At 32.1% G+C, this 17,266-nt stretch overlaps 1 protein-coding gene across 1 annotated transcript; it reads right to left on the reverse strand.

Annotated features, from left to right (window-relative positions):
• Nucleotides 1–1,573: 1,573 nt before the first annotated feature.
• Nucleotides 1,574–11,061, reverse strand: LOC104894057 (glutathione S-transferase U9). Its single transcript, XM_010680225.4, has 2 exons — nucleotides 10,607–11,061; nucleotides 1,574–2,160 (listed from the first exon to the last, which is right to left on the reverse strand). Exons 1-2 carry the CDS (start codon nucleotides 11,033–11,035, stop codon nucleotides 1,792–1,794), a joined length of 798 nt encoding a protein of 265 aa, XP_010678527.1. The 5' UTR covers nucleotides 11,036–11,061; the 3' UTR covers nucleotides 1,574–1,791.
• Between the last annotated feature and the right edge of the window lie 6,205 nt (nucleotides 11,062–17,266).

Consider the following 17,266-nt stretch of genomic DNA (forward strand, 5'->3'; position numbering starts at 1 on the left):
AAAAAAAAAATGAGATGAATAGTGTCGTACGTTGATACCTCTCTCCGTATAAGTATTCTTCATCACAAACACTAGTACTAGGTCTAAGGTACGTTGTCTTTATCTTGTAAAAATTCGGTCCGGAATTGATCACTTTATTCAGCCCTGGTCCGAACGATTTGGAGATCTTGTGCTAATATTTAAAAATATACCTCTATATAATTTTTTTTTTAAGAAATAACCAAAATATGCAATTAAATTAAACCAAATAACAAACATTATCAAACTAAAATCTTCTCTTCAAAATCTTTTGGTACATTTCAAGAAAAGTTGAATTCAAGAAACTTGCAGATATTTTGACTATCACCTTTAAGTCTTTTATAATTAAAGAATTTATTTTTTCAATTTGAAACCCCCTTTAAAAATGAGGTCCTATTGTTCCATATCTCACTTTGGGCATGATAAAGATCAGGTCTGACTTTATTATCAAAGAACATGAGGAAATTCTAAAATGGATGCAAGTTAAGACCATGTTAATGAAAGTGAACACATAGAATATAGTAGATAAAAGGGGAGGAAAAAAAAAGACTTGTCTTTCCATATTAAAAGATAATCCTTTGAAAACCCTTAGAGCATGGTCATTGGATGATGTATAGCCTAGATCATGAGGAGAGTGGGAGAAAAATATAATAAAGGATTAGGAAAGAGAAAAAAAGAGGAGAGAGAAAGTTATGATCAGATCGTTGCAACAATTTGATCAAAGGAAGATCAAAGCAAAAACGCTTGAGGAAAAAAATGAAAAAGCAATGTCCACGACACTCTTAAGAATGAGAGTAAAAGAATTTTGTGATGGGCTTCATAGTGCTGTCATACTTTAGCCGTTCAAAGGCCAATATGCAATGACTCCAATCCCACAACTCATAGTTAATCAGAATTTTGTATTGTTGCAAATGTTTGCAACAACTTGTTTGAGCTGTTAATTTCCTTTTCAAAAAATAAAAAATATACCAATGCTTATTTTTTTTTGTCTACAAATAGAGACCAATATTGAGTTAATTCCACAACACTCATTTTTCAATTAATTTGTTATCAAAAGGTATATTTATTTTCTTTTAACATTTATCCAATCTCACAAAAATATAATTTTTTATAGAGATAAACTTGATGATAGAGAATATATAGTGGAGGTATGGTAAAATGTAGGAGAGAGAATGTGATGATCCAAAATTGTAAATCATCCATCGGGGTAAATAATAAATGATGGTAAAATCAATAGTGGATCATGAATCAGGTGAAAGAGTGAAAAAGTAATTGATGATCTCAACTTTGGAATCATCCATTGAACATGTTGTTAGTTTCAGCTTTCACCTACCAACAAACAGAAAAATGAAAACCATCTCACTTACGCAATCTACTATAATTATAAAACTTTTATGACCATAATTATACTATCTTTTATTTGTATATTAATAATATATAAATCATATTAAGTTGATAAGTTAAAGGTATATATTCATACAAATTTAAAACAAGATTCCATATATTTTCTCTTGTGTTTATAACTTATAGTGCAAAATTTATGTTTGACCTTGGAGAAAACAAATGAAAACTTTATCTTGAAACAGAGGGAATAATACAAAGTAGGAAACATTTCATTACTCAATCCGACACTTGACAAACTTTATTTCTGCTACAAGTTACACACTACTAGACTAGTAAAGGACACACAATATGTGTACATGGACGATATCAATAGTTCTTCAGATGAGACCAATAGTCTCGAATTCCACCAAAACTAACAACCATTTAGGCTTATTTTGGTGGGAGGTACTTCTGCAGCACAACTTTAAGATGCTGAAGAATCTTAGGCTTCGGTGGTGAGAGTTCTTTTACTTCAGGAACTTCACTTATTGCATTGATCCAAGATGTTAATAACAGATACTTTCCTGAGGTGAAAAGTTTAATGCCAAAGCACTCTTCTACAAGATCGGAAATGCCAAAATAAGTATAGAACATTATATCCAAGTATCCTGGTTTCATATCCTGGAAAGATGGAGCACCATTGGGGAACATCTCCTTCATTAATAATTCTTCAATCACATCCAGCTTATTCAAGCACTCCTTTAGCAAGTCATCTGCGGCTTTACCTTCTGAAAGTGTTTTGAATATGAACTCGGAAACCTGTCCGCATCGAGACAGTATATTGGTTAATTCACTAAGTAGTGGTTGCTTGGTTAATTATACTTGATATTACTTTTCCCTTGTAGTTGCAATTATTAGGAAGTGCAAATTTTTATTTTGATTAATTAGGAGAAATTCTACTTATCTTGGAAACTTAGATATTCTACTTATCTTGGGAACTTAGATAACTACATTTTTAATTTTTATAGAGATGGCCAACAGTGCGGGCCAATCCAGCCCATTCAGCCCAATCCATCTCGTGGGTCGTGTGGGTCGAGCCCGCAAAAAGCATGGCCCCAACTCGATCGAACCGTGAAATTGGTGGATGGGTCGTGCGCTAGATTTCTTGAGTCCAGCCCACTAAAGCCCGCTACTAAAACCGCCCAGTCCGGACTACGAAATTGGTCCAGCCAGCCCATGAATCGTACCAGCCCAGTCCAATTAAATATTGAACCAAATTGTGTATATTTGAATCACATTGTGTAATATTTTAATCAAATGGCATATATTATAATTCAATCAAATTTAAAAATAATGAAATTATTCATTAATATTAATAATTGTATATATTTAAATTTATTTTAAAGATTTTATGTGATAATAATGAATAATTTCAATGATTAAATAATTTTGAAAAAAATTCTCATGCCGGCTTGCCAGCCGGATCCAGCCCACCAGACCCACGAACCGTCAAAACCGCTTCCTGAACCGTGAAAATCGGTAACAGATCGGTGTGGGCCAAAAAATTTCAGCCTGCGGACCAGCCCGCCCAACCCATGAATTTCACGGTCCGGTCCTGGACCATGATTTCTCAGCCCAGCTCGCTACGTCCCTAGGCCCGTCCAGCCTGCACTAGTGGCCATCACTACATTTTTAATCCATTTTGTAACCTTTTTACTAGGATGAGTTGTCACGTCAAAAAAATGAGTTGTCTTACATTGCATGCAATGCATGTCTGACATCACGTGTGTGTGATTTTGTTGAAATTTTTAATTTAATATATATTCATTATTTTTAGTTAAAAAATTTGCTTTAAATAATTATACAAATAAGTGTATAACAATATATATATAAAAAAAGGGCTTGATAATATTATGTGAAAATTTACTTGTAAGATATAAGTGTACATCTCAATAGATAATGAATTAGTAAATAGAAAATTTCAATTACTACTTTGAGATTTGTACATGTTTCTTTTGTTTTTTAAAAAATCTGAAAGGTACATTCACTTAAAAAATATGATAGTTACATTAGTTTTTTTATAAAAAAAAATTCATGACCTCTTTGCCCTCATTAATTATCTTGGAATAATAAATACAAAAAGGGTATCTAAGGAAATTCATACGGGCACCAAATTTACAAGTGTTTCCATAAATATATACGGGCACCAAATTTACAAGTGTTTCCATAAATATATATATATATATATATATATATGTATATATATATATATATATGTATATATATATATGTATATATGTATATATATATATGTATATATGTATATATATATATGTATATATGTATATGTATATATGTATGTATATGTATATATATATATATATGTATATGTATATATGTATGTATATGTATATATATATATATATATATATATATATATATGTATATGTATGTATATGTATATATATATGTATATGTATGTATATATATATGTATATCTTATTGAAGTTAAAGTTTTCAAGACCTTACTTATAAACGATAATGAATTGCTAGTGACCATAAATTATTGTGTAATTTGTAAGGATATAATGTTAGATGTACATAATAGTATTATTCACAAATTTCATTTCATCTATCTATCTATACTAATATATTAAAAGACGTTTCTAAAAAAGGAATAATATTATGTGGCACCTTCGCTTTGAGTCTTTCATGCCATTTTAATCTACATATACTAAAAAAAATAGAAAATGCATTATGTAAGATTCGATCTCATGATCACAAGCATATGTAATATTAATGTCTTAACCACTACACCAAGTGATATTTGATGCTATTACTTCAAAGTAAAAATTAATAAATGAAAGATATAATTACCCGGGGAATAGCCCGGGCCTAAAAACTAGTCTATACTAATATATTAAAAGGTGTTTCTAAACAAGGAATGTTGCCACGTGGCGCTCTCTCTAAGTGCGTTTTACTCCATGTAATCCAATCAAATACAATAAATTTTTATATAAATTGCATAATATAGGGTTTGATACCGCAACTTCATATAAAGTTTTAAAAACTAGACCAAGTGGTATTTAGTGTTATCATCTTCAAGTATAATTTTAATAAATGAACATTTTCCTTACCCGGGGTATAGTTCGGGTCTAATAACTAGTCTATATAAATATATTAAACAGTCCGTTTTTTGTGCAACACGCCACACGGAAAAGAAACTGTGTGGCTGACTCGTGACAGACAAACCGTCTGTTTTCCTATCTTCCTTCTTCACGCTTCCCTCCTCTTATTGTTTTCTCTCTCAAAACCCTAAACCTCAATACGATTTTCGTTCTGCCATTATCGTCTCATCGTCCTCAGATCCAGAAGACCACCGACGAGGACAAACACCAGCCACTGGTGACGACGAACACCAGCGAACACGAATTACGTTGCTATTTATCTCATTTCTCCGCGTCTGATGTTCATCCCACAAATGTCTTGCTCGATCTTTCTCTCTCCTCGTTTTTTAGGAGGTTGTTTTCTCCTTCCTCACCTCAATTCTACAATGGAGTTTCCTCCACCTCCACCTCAACTATGAGGAATGAAGATATCAACAGCAAATCGCGAAGCCAAATCTAAGAAATTTCACTGAATGTGAATCTTTCTCCAGTGTCATTAGAGTACTTTTTGATGAATTTTGTTGTTTGATTTCTTGCGAAACTTCACATGTGAGGTTTTTTGAGATGGAGAGGGAGACCAGAAGAGAGAGATAAGGTGCTCTCTCACCATTTCCCACTTGGTTTCGACGGCGGGGGTTTTCGTGGGTAGGGTCTTCGTGCGGTGGGTGGGTGTTTCGGTGGTGGGGTTTATGTGCATTGGGAGTGGGTCGTTGGGATGGGTAGGGTGGATGTGAGGGTGGCTGGGTCGTGGGGGGTGGGTGAGGGTGGAGGTTGTGCGTGGTTATGGGTGAGGGTCAGAGGGTGGGTGGCTGTTGGTGGGGCTGGTGGTTGTGGGAGGGTAGTGGGGCTGGTGTTTGTGATGATTCTGTTGACAAATCATAATGATGATGCTCAAGTAAGTGATGAATGATTGATTAATTCAGTACTATCTAGTTTTAATGATTGAATTAATGAAGTGATAACTATGATAGTTTCATCACTATCAAATTAATTCTAGTTTCATATTTGTGATAATTTTGGTGTATTGTAATTGAAATTAGTATCTGAATAATGAGTTATTGTTGAGTTGTAGTGATTTTTGAATTGAAGCTAGTGAATTGTGATAGTTTTGGTGTATTGTGATTTTTGAATTGAAGTTAGTGAATTGAAGCTAGTGAGTTGTAGTGATTTACTGAGAAGATACCCTTTTTCTGCTGTAGATTGCTGGGTTCATCATTGGGATGATATCTCCATTTCGTAGGCTGCTCATGGACAATAATGGTCCTATCCATGTTATTGGAGACACAGGTTTCTTGATTTTTATGATCGTTGATGTATTGGAATCGATCTCAGTCCATTAAGGAGGAGGATAAATGGTTGCATTGTTGTGATTTGTTAATGGAACTATTGAATGTTGTGATTTATGCATATGAAAATCTATAACCAATTCACATATCACATTGGAACTGCTAAATTTCGTGATTTGTGATTGGAACTACTGATTTTTGTGATTGTTTCGATCTTTTGGGGTTGATTTTATGCATAATTGAATATTGATACTAGAACATGGATTATTGGGTTGTTAATTTTCAATTCAATTTCAGTTTCGCCAACTAATTACAAAAAGTAACCCCTAGTTTCCATAAAAGTAACCCATTATTATTACAAAAAAGTAACCTACACTTTCAGTAAAAGTAAACCCTAGTTATAGTAAAAGTAACCCCCTTATAGTTACAAAAAGTAACCTATATTTTCAATAAAAGTAACCCCTAGTTATAGCAAAAGTAACCCCCTTACAATTACAAAAAGTAACCTATACTTTCTGTAAAAGTAACTCCTAGTTATAGTAAAAGTAACCCCTATTTATAGCAAAAGTAACCTATACTTTCTGTAAAAGTAACTCCTAGTTATAGTAAAAGTAACCCCTAGTTATAGCAAAAGTAACCTATACTTTCAGTAAAAGTAACCCCTGTTTATAGTAAAAATAACACTTATTTATAAAAAAAAGTAACCCCCATATAGTTACAAAAAATAACCTATATTTTCAGTAAAAGTAACCCCTTAACATTATAAAAAGTAATCCCTAATGTCAGTAAAGTAACCCCTCAAAATTCGATAAAGTAATCTATAATTCACTAAAAGTAACACCTTAGCATTGGAAAGTAACGCGTTTTACTTTTTATGAATAACTTAGATTACTTTAAATATATAATGGGGTTACTTTTTATGAACTAAGAGGTTACTTGTACATTTATTATGGTTATTTTTTATAAATATTTCAAGCTATTATATAATAATTGAGGTACTTTTGTGAACATATGATGTCACTCGAACAAATAAATAAGGTTACTCATACATTTAATTAAGGCTACTTTTATTAACTAATGAGGTTACTTTTATAATATAATAGGTCATTTAATTTGAAAATATATATGAGGGTTACTTGTAGAATAAATGAGTTACTCGTATGATAAAATAAGGGTACAAATAATAATAGTTACTTATTATGAAGTAATCGGTTCCTCGAATCATAAAATAAGGTTACAAATAATAAGGGTTACACGTACATTCATATAGGGTTATCCGAAAACGGATTTACACTTAGGCTTTTTTTAAAGGGGACACGAGCATCATTATAAGGCCTAGCTTGGACTTGTTATTTCGATCGAATTTGTTACAATTGCAAAGTACGAGGAGAGAGAAAGATCGAGCAAGACATTTGTTATAATTACAAAAAGTAACCTCTATTTATTGTAGAAGTAACCCCTTATAATTAAAAAGTATCCCCTAATTTCAATAAAAGTAACCCATTATATTATAAAAAAGTAACCTATACTTTCTGTAAAAGTAACCCCTAGTTATAATAAAAGTAACCCCCTTACAATTTAAAAAAATAACCCCTAATTATAGCAAAAGTAACCCCCTTACAGTTACAAAAAGTAACCTATACTTTCAGTAAAAACAACTACTAGTTATAGTAAAAATAACCCCTAGTTATAGCAAAAGTAACCTATACTTTTAGTAAAAGTAACCTCTATTTATAGTAAAAGTAACCCCTATTTATAAAAAAAATAACCCTCTTATAGTTACAAAAAGTAACCCCTGTTCACTGTAGAAGTAATCCTTTATAATTACAAAAGTAACCCCTTATAATTTTAAAAAGTAACATCTATCTAATGTAGAAGTAACCCCTTATAATTAAAAAGTAACCCCTGATTTCAATAAAAGTAACCCCTTATAATTACAAAAGTAGTACCTACTTTTGCGAACATATGAGGTTACTCGAACAAATAAATAAGGTTACTCAAACATGTAATTAGGGTTACATTTGTTAACTAATGAGGTTACTTTTATAATATAATGGGTCATTTGAAAAATATATAAGGGATACTTGTAGAATAAATGAGTTACTTGTATGATAAAATAAGGGTACAAATAATAATAGTTACTTATTATGAAGTAATGAGTTTCTCGTATCATAAAATAAGGTTACAAATAATAAGGGTTACACGTACATTCAGGTAGGGTTATCCAAAAACGAATTCACGCTTGGATTTTTTTTAAAGGGGATACGAACATCATTATACGGCCTAGCTTGGACTTATTATTGGCCACGTCCTTATTTATCAATGGGTTAGTGTTAAAATTCTAGAGGAAATAAGAGGAGAGAGAAAATAGGAAAAAAAAATAGGGGAAATAAGAGGAGAGAGAAAATGAGGCAAAAAAATAGGAAAAATGATAGACACATCAAAGAGAAAAAAAAAAGGAAAAAAAAGAGTTTTAAAAAAAATGAGAGAAAAGAGAAAATAGGAAAAAAAAAAAAGGAGAAATAAGAGGAGAGAGAAAATGAGGAAAAAAAATAGAAAAAATGAGAGACATCAAAGAGAAAAAAAAAAAAAAAAAGAAAAGAAAAAAGAAAGAGTTAAAAAAAAAGAATAAGAGAAAGAGGGGAGGCGTGAGATAAAGGGGGAGTTGAGAGGAGAGGGGGAGGGGTGGCCACACACCATTAGTTAAAGATGTGGCCCGCCTCATATAAAAGTTTCTTTATATTAAAAGGGGTTTCTAAGCAAGGAGCGGTGCCACATAACGCTTTTCCTAAAAGCGTTTTACTTTATATAATCCATGTACAATAAAAAAAAATTAGAAATTGCGTAGTATAGATTTGATCTCATGACCTCAAGTTCATATATTAAAGTTTTAACCACTAGACCAAGTTGTATTTAGTGTTAACATTTTAAAGTACAACATTAATAAAAGAAATTTTTTCTTACTCGAAGTATAGCCCGTGCCTGATAACTAGTCTATACAAATATATTAAAAGGCGTGCGAAAATAAAAAACTGTGCCACGTGACGCTCTCCCTAGGGAGTTTTAGTTCATGTAATCCATGTACAATAAAAAGTTAAGAAATTGCATAGTGTAGGGTTTGATCTCATGACCTCAAGTTCATATATTAAAGTTTTAACCACTAGACCAAGTTGTATTTAGTGTTAACATTTTAAAGTACAATATTAATAAAAGAAATTTTTTCTTACTCGAAGTATAGCCCGTGCCTGATAACTAGTCTATACAAATATATTAAAAGGCGTGCGAAAATAAGAAACTGTGCCACGTGGCGCTCTCCCTAGGGAGTTTTAGTTCATGTAATCCATGTACAATAAAAAAAATTAAGAAATTGCATAGTATAGGGTTTGATCCTAAGATCTCAAGTACATATACTAAAGTTCTAACCATTAGGCTAAGTTGTATTTAGTATTTAATCATAAAGTATTATATTAATAAATGAATTTTTTTCTTACCCGAAGCATAGTCCGAGCCTAATAACTAGTTACTACTTTTAAAAGGTGGTAATTCATGAGGAGAAAAAAAAACATGTTTTACTATGGATCTTCATTAACTTGGACCTTAACAGCATGGTTACATGGGGGCAATTTTTTTTATAAAAAAAAAATTACGCTATAACTTGTTCTCGCTTATCAAAATAGTTATCTATCAAACTAGTTACTTCCTCCGTTTCAAAATAGATGATACATTGTCTATTTATGGGTGTTTCAAAATAGATGATACAGTGTTTTTTTTTTTCCTTATTTAGTAACTTTTGCCTTACACTTTTACCATTTTACTTAATTAATACATGTGGTCCCCAACTTTTTCTTTCTCCCTCCTTTTCACATGGGACCACTAGAATTAATCTACCTCCCTTTATACTACTTAAACATACTTATGAAATTTTGCCTAGGAGTCCGTTTTAATCACAATGTACCATCTATTTTGAAACGGAGGAAGTATTAGGTTTCAAATCTCTCCTCTACCTATATTTTAAAAAAGCAATAATAAAGCATTGATTGACTAGATGATAGAATTAATGACGGGTCCCACATAATATAATATTTAGAGAGAATGAGATTGATTGGGTTAGAGAAGGGACCGTGTCACATAGATTAAGTAGTGTGGATTTTCAATTTACTATAGTAGGATAATCGTTCAGAGATTGACCAAATAGTATTCTCTATGTCCTACTACCTCCGTTTCTTTTTAATTGTTACACTTACACTTTTCACGCATGCCGATGCACTACTTTGAGCCTTTATATCTCTAATTTTGTATTTGTAAAAAATATAAAAACTACATATTAATAAAATACATACTAATACGAATCTAACAAAATCCCACATGACTATGTTTTTATTCACGTATAAATCACAAACGAGGGTCAAAGTGCAATTTGTGAATAGTGTAAAATGTCAAAGTGTAACAATTAAAAAGAAACGGAGGTAGTATAATATAAGTACTATATTTCTTTTAGGCATTCCTCTAATTTAATTATTTACTATATTATAATCCTATTAGTTGTTTTTGCTCATTTAAGTTTATTGGTGAAACAATTAGAACAATTTACAAAATGTTTCAATTATTGTTGTTTTGCTTTTTTGCTAAAAGAAAGAAAATACCATTTTCTTAAGTACAACAAAAAAAATTCAAATTGTGATATATGTTTCACTTTGCTCAAATGAGAAATAAAAACTATTTTATAAGGAGTATATAGGACAATTATTTAAGGACGAAGAGAATAGTAACTAGTAAGTAGTACTTCATATACTAAAGGAGTGATTAGCTTACCTGGTTGAAATAGGCGACCCAGAATCGATGTCTGGCCCTTAGATAGGGATCTTTAGGCAAGAGATATGGGGGTTCATTCCAAGTCTCGTCTATATATTCAATGATAAGAGAAGATTCCACAATTGGGAGACCATTGTGCACTAGTACAGGCACTTTCTTGTACACTGGATTATACCGAAGAAGCAAATCACTTTTGTTGGCAAGATCTTCCTCTATATATTCATACTCTATTCCCTTAATTTTGAGGGCAAGTTTGACTCTTAGAACATAAGGACTTGCCCACATACCATATAGCTTAACTGAGCTCTCTTCCCCCATAACTTTTAATGGATCTTCACCTCTTTTCTCACACGATGCAGCTGGTCTTATGTAGTATTTGTGCGTGGTTGTGTTAAAATGCTTGACGCAAAGTGTTGGAAATTTCTTCATTTTTGACCTTTCCTCACAATGCTAAAGTTATACTTCTGATTAAGGAAAATTCTAACACCTTTTCCAAATTGTGATGCTCCTCATGACGTCAACGGTAAAGCTTCGCTATGATCAAATTTGCCCACCAACGTAGAAAAGTGAACTTAAATATTTCAATTTTTCCACTTTGAGTTTAACAAAATATAAATTGAACCGTTTTTGGGGAGACAGTTTCATGTTAGTGTTAACGTGAGACCATTGATATCATGTTGACATTATGCGCGTGCATCAAACCAACAATAGAATTAGTTAAGCGCTTGCCCCTATTAGTTATGCTAGTCTTAAATTGCTTCTGGATGAATTAGTTAAGCGCTATATTAGTTAAGCACTGGAGTATATTGGTTAAGCGTGGGAGTATATTAGTTATATCATATATTCCAGATCATAATGCATTTTATTGACCCTAACTTCAGTATCACACATAAACATTCTCTCTTTCTTTCCTAATCCATCGAAACGCCCTGAAACCTTTATTGTTTTCCTCCTTCATTCGTTGCATACAACCTGCATTGGATGTTTAATTCAGATGTAAGTAAAATATTAAAGCACGAGTTTGCAATGACAATGTCCACAAACACTTATTTTGTTTTTTCACCTGATAAGATATTTATCATGTTTGAAGTGAAAGAATAGTTTGACACATATTCATCACAAAGGGTAATATATACTGCCCATTGTTAGATGATCGATAACTTGCACTTGCAATTTTTTTGAAGAAACAAATCAGATCACTTTTGGTACCGAAAACTTAACTTTTGCATTTGAAAGTTTAGCTTTTTATTTGAAAAATATAACTAATACCTAAATTTTATTAGTTATTAATTTATTTTTAATAGTTAAATAATATGAAGTAATAAAATTATTGTATTTTCATGCCTTGAGAATCATGCACATGCGTTCAATCATAAAAATACTACATAAGTATATATGCAAAAGGTCGATTAGATATGTAAAGAGGAAAGTGTGGAAAGGGGAAATAAATAGATAAACCAATCTAACCCCATGGCGATATGAAACCGCGAGAAAATTAGTTCTACAATCTCATTCTCAAAAGTCAAGATAATGAAGATGCAATAAAGACACTCCAAGAAGTCTACGAAAATACTACTGCAATTTAAACCAAGTCATAACTACAAAACCAAAGAACAACGCTCATCAAGTACAACTACATTGGTTATTTTATACCCGTATGGTTCAAAAACAAAGAGAGGAAGTGCAAGAAAAAAATGTCATTTTGAGAAGACTAAAAAAATAAATTTCAAGAATCAAACTGAAATTAGTACAATAATTAATCCAAATGCTAGGTTGTTTTAAATTATATTTTCAGGTTGCATTGTCTTTTGTATTTGACATTTTAGATGTGTAAGAAAGTTGTTTCTTCGTTTATGATAGAAACTAAAATAATGCTCAATTAATCTTAACTAATTATAGAACAATATTAACTAATGTATTGAATATGTTAACTAAAAAACAATGGAAGTCTAGCTACATAAAGATTACCCTCTCTGAACTATTGTGTTAAAATACTTAACTAATTCGCCAAAAATATTAACTAATTCGCCAAAATATTATCGTGAGAATTTGTGAGACGCGGTTTGTTTTCCAGAAAATATATATCTCTTGGGTTGGTCATGTCTCATGTTAAGACTAACGTGAGACCGTCTTTTTTCAATTTTTTTTGTATGTAATTACTTTCAATTTGTTCTTTAGCTAGTTTCATTTCTTCATTCTCTAGTCTGATTTCTTTTATTTTGTCTTTTGTATATTGTAATTGTTTTATTTTCATTATTTATGATTTTATATTCAATACATGGATTCAATGTGTTGTACCAATGAGTTTTAGTTACTTTTAGTTTTTATTGCATTTTAACATTGAAAACAATATGAAGGTTTTCAATTTCAACTTTTTTTAAGAAAAAAGTGCAACTATTGCTGCGGTTTTGGCCTAAAACCGTAGCAATATTATTTTTAATATTAAAGAGATACATGTTGCGAATTAGAAGAAACCGCAGCAATATGTCACCGCAGCAATAAGTTGACATATTGCTGCAGTTTTTAAACGTAGCAATAGGATTTACTTATTGTTGTGCCCTTATGTGACGTGGCTAAAATCGCAACAATACCCCGCTTAATAGCCGCCACAATTCAATATTTCCACTAGTGACCAGCCCAATTGCTCGTGTGGATTGACAAAAGTACCTTAAAGTTGTTTACAATTATAACTTTGCCATTATTCACTAGGTTATTATCTCCATAGAAACATGTTTATGTTTACCAATATACTTTTTTTTATCAGGAAAAGAAAAGCTAGGCTACCTCTATGATAGGAGCAACATAACACATCCTTACGGATGATCGAAAAGAATACCATATCATCAATCTCGAACCAACAATGAAGTGTAGGGTACGAGTGACCTTTGTGCGCCATAAAATTCACTACTTGGTTAGCCTTCTTAAAGCAATGGTTGAAAGAAACATTCGAGAACTCACATAGATCAATACTTGCATCATGAAAAAAATTGTTGATTTCCCAAGGGACCTTTCAGGTTTTCATGAGAGAGTTAATAACCACTAGGTTGTCCCCCTCAATACAAAGATTTTTAATTCCTAAAGAAAGAGCAGCACTAACACCCTCGCGCATACCCCAAGTTTCAGCAACCAGAATAGGACTAGAAGAAGACAAAGCTTTGCACCCAACATGATAACTTTTCCGACATGATCCCTAATAACAAACCCGAAAGAAGCATCCTAAGAATTGAACTTAGACCCATCCAAATTAAGCTTAAACCAATTCTCTTAGGGAGGAGACCACCACGCCTTCTTTGCTTCCTCATTGGAGCCATCCTACTCGACTTGGACCTAGGCAAACTCGCTAAACAAATATCGGCCTCTAGAGCATGCACCCAACTTTTACTGAATTTTTTTAGTAATGCCACCGTCTTGAAAAGGGAACAACCTTCCTCATGGAAACACACTCTGTTTCTAGCAAACCACACATGCCACCAAATGAATGAGAGTTTACAAATATGGTCTAAGCTGCAAATCGACCTAAGTTTATCAATAATAGAATATAAGGGTTGGTTAAGATTAACAATCGAGATACTTGATCTTGATCCTGAGACATTACTCACTAGATTATCTCCATAAAACATGTTTTCTAACTTGATCGTAGTAGGGAACATTCTTGGGTTGTACACTTATATGGTTATACCCCACATAAATTTTCTCAGTATTTTAGGATTTCAATCAACCTGAACAATGGAACAAGACTAGATCTTGTATATATGGGCCACTAGTGGAAAAATATGGAAGGGTTGCGCTAAAAAAGGCCCTTATGGCTGCGCTTTTTGACAGCAACCCTTTCAAGCGCAGCCCTTCACTTTTTTAGTAGGGCTGCGCTTTTACCTAAAAAGCGCAACCCTTCCTACCAAAAAAAAAATTCACATTTTTTTACTCATATATTAATCTCACATTTTCTGAATTTTAACATTTGCATTAAACTTTAAAGTAAACCATCCAAATCCAAAAGGGGAATAGGAAATATGGTCAGGAAAACTAAAACTAAAACAGGAAATCAAAAAATGTTATCACATAGAGAATTCTACAATGCAATGCAACTAAACCCAAAACAAAAAAAAGAACGAAACGAAAATGAAAAAAAAAAGAACGAAAATGAAAAAAAAGGAACAAAAACTAAAATATAGAAGAGAAAAAAATTATAGATCTGAAAATACAAGAACATTAATCAAAACAAAGATTAAGAAATGATAAATCTGAAAAGTCAAAAACTGCCTCCAAACGTTGACCTAATAATGTTTAAATACGTAAAACAAAATCCTAATACGTAATTAAGGAAATAATAAAATTCGGAAATACTTAAAATGCCTATTTCGACCCTTAAACAAACTCGGATGGCTTAAAAAGCCTATACCTCACAGCATAGCGGTGAGTTTGACTCATTGGCCCGTTCCGCTTCCGAAAAGGTATCACAATAGGCAATCGGACTCCGTCGGCCCGATTAGTGCAAATCATTTCAGGCTTTTTGTCGCGTTTCTGGGAGCTTTTGAGAGAGAAGAGAGGATGAGAGAGGAGGAAAAGGAAGGGAGGAGGGACGTGAGAGAGGAGAGAGAGAGAGAAGGAGGAAAAGGGAGGAGGGATGTGAGAGAGGAGAGAGAAGGAGGGATAATATTTGAAGCCCGCTTAATATTTCAAGCCCGCGAATTTATTATTTCAAATTTTTTTAAGAAGGGTTGTGCTTGTTTTAAAAACGCAGCTCTACATAACAGAAGGGCTGTGCCTTTGAAGAAAAGTGCAGCCCTTCACTTAGTAGGGTTGCGCTTGTAGAAAAAGCGCAGCCCTTCTGAATGTAAAAAGGGTTGTGCTTTTTCTACAAGTGCAGCCCTACTACGTGAAGGGCTACGCTTTTCTTCAAAGGCGCAACCCTTCTGTTATGTAGGGCTGCGCTTTTGAAGAAAAGCGCAGCCCTTCACTTAGTAGGGCTGCGCTTGTAGAAAAAGCGCAGCCCTTCCTTTTTTTTCTCCTAGTGGGCATAGCTCCTATACTATTCCCCAAATATCATTTCTTAATTTCCTGAGCAAAATCAAATAGTATTAGTTTAATTTTTAGGTATTTATTATTTTAAGACAATTTGTATTCCACCAAAATGGATTCACATTTACTCTTTATTTTTTGAATATTTTTGGAATGATATAGAATTCATAAAAATATTATATTTGAGGATCAGCTACATGAGTCAAAATCTCCTACATTTATCTCATCCTATCAAGTGCTACATCAAACTGCAAAGTGTAATTTTCATATAGTTTTCAACATCTTAGCTTCTATCCAAGTCATCTTCGACCTCCCTTAACTTAATCTAGGAGCATGACTACTTATGTATTTTTGATCATGAAAATATGTCATGAAGCTTGATAAAAAAAATCATGGCCTTTCACTCATGTTATTCTGGTGATCTAATTTCGGTCATGTCATAACAAATCTCAATTTAGATCATCTTATGATATGAGTCATGAAATGAGTCATGGAGCAATTGTAAAGGTGGGCTAACATATATATATACTAGTTGCATATACACGCGATGCGTGCGTCGATAATTTTATGTAGTTATATACAAATGTGTATGTTTTTTTTATCTAAAATTATTTTGATAGTGATGTAAATTATTGAGGTTATTTTGTAGATGTTATTATCTTTTTAAATTAAAGGTGGATGATTTTTAACTGATCAATACCGTCACTGTAAAATTTGGTAACTGATTTAATAATTTTCTTTTCAGCGACTTTAGTATAGTTCTTTAACAATTATAGATGTTAATAAACCATATTGTTTGAACTTTATAAATATGAAATGTTATGTTATCACGATATGTTGCTAACTTTTTTTGGTTGAAGATTCTAATTGATTTCCTGAATCGATTGTGTCAATCTTGTTTGTTATTAATGGTATTGCATATTCCATTTTTGACCTATTCATATGGCAAGTTCCATTGATTCTCATTTTTTAATTTTTTTATAAAAAGAAAAACATTATTTTAAATTATTAAAGGGTATTTTAGTCACTTCAAAAGAGGACACCACACCTCCTCCCTTGGCTTATATAATAGATATATATATATATATATATATATATTATAATTCAAAATTTGTAATTAAAATATTTTAAAAACTACAAAGAAAAAAAACAATGATCATAATTTTTGAGATATAAATAGAAATCCATTCTGTTGTATTTTGACACAGTTTAATTTTTTTTTTCTTTTCAAATTTTATATACTTGAATTTTTATTTTGGGATGATGTTTTTTTAATCTAGTCATAAGAGGTGCATTTATCAATATAGATCATGAGACATGATCAATTTTTGTAATATGAGAGAGAAAGTTGATGAGAAGGAATGACATATTTTAGATCATGAGTGGTCAGACTCTAAAATCTCGAATATCCCAACCTTCTCCAATTCCACTATCCAAAACATTGCAATTGCATTCTCTAAACGACATATGTCATTCTCAATGCTATTTCAATCCCAAAAGTAGAATAAACATGGAAAGAAAACAAGTAAATAAAATAAAGGAAAAATTGATGTCATGGGTCTTAACTATGACTCAACATTTTTAATAAGTTCCCCGTGGAGGTTCTAACTTTATTTTGGGAGTATCGTCTTTTATTGAACC

This window comes from Beta vulgaris, chromosome 5 (genome assembly GCF_026745355.1).
Source record: "Beta vulgaris subsp. vulgaris cultivar EL10 chromosome 5, EL10.2, whole genome shotgun sequence".
NCBI classification, from domain to species: domain Eukaryota; kingdom Viridiplantae; phylum Streptophyta; class Magnoliopsida; order Caryophyllales; family Amaranthaceae; genus Beta; species Beta vulgaris.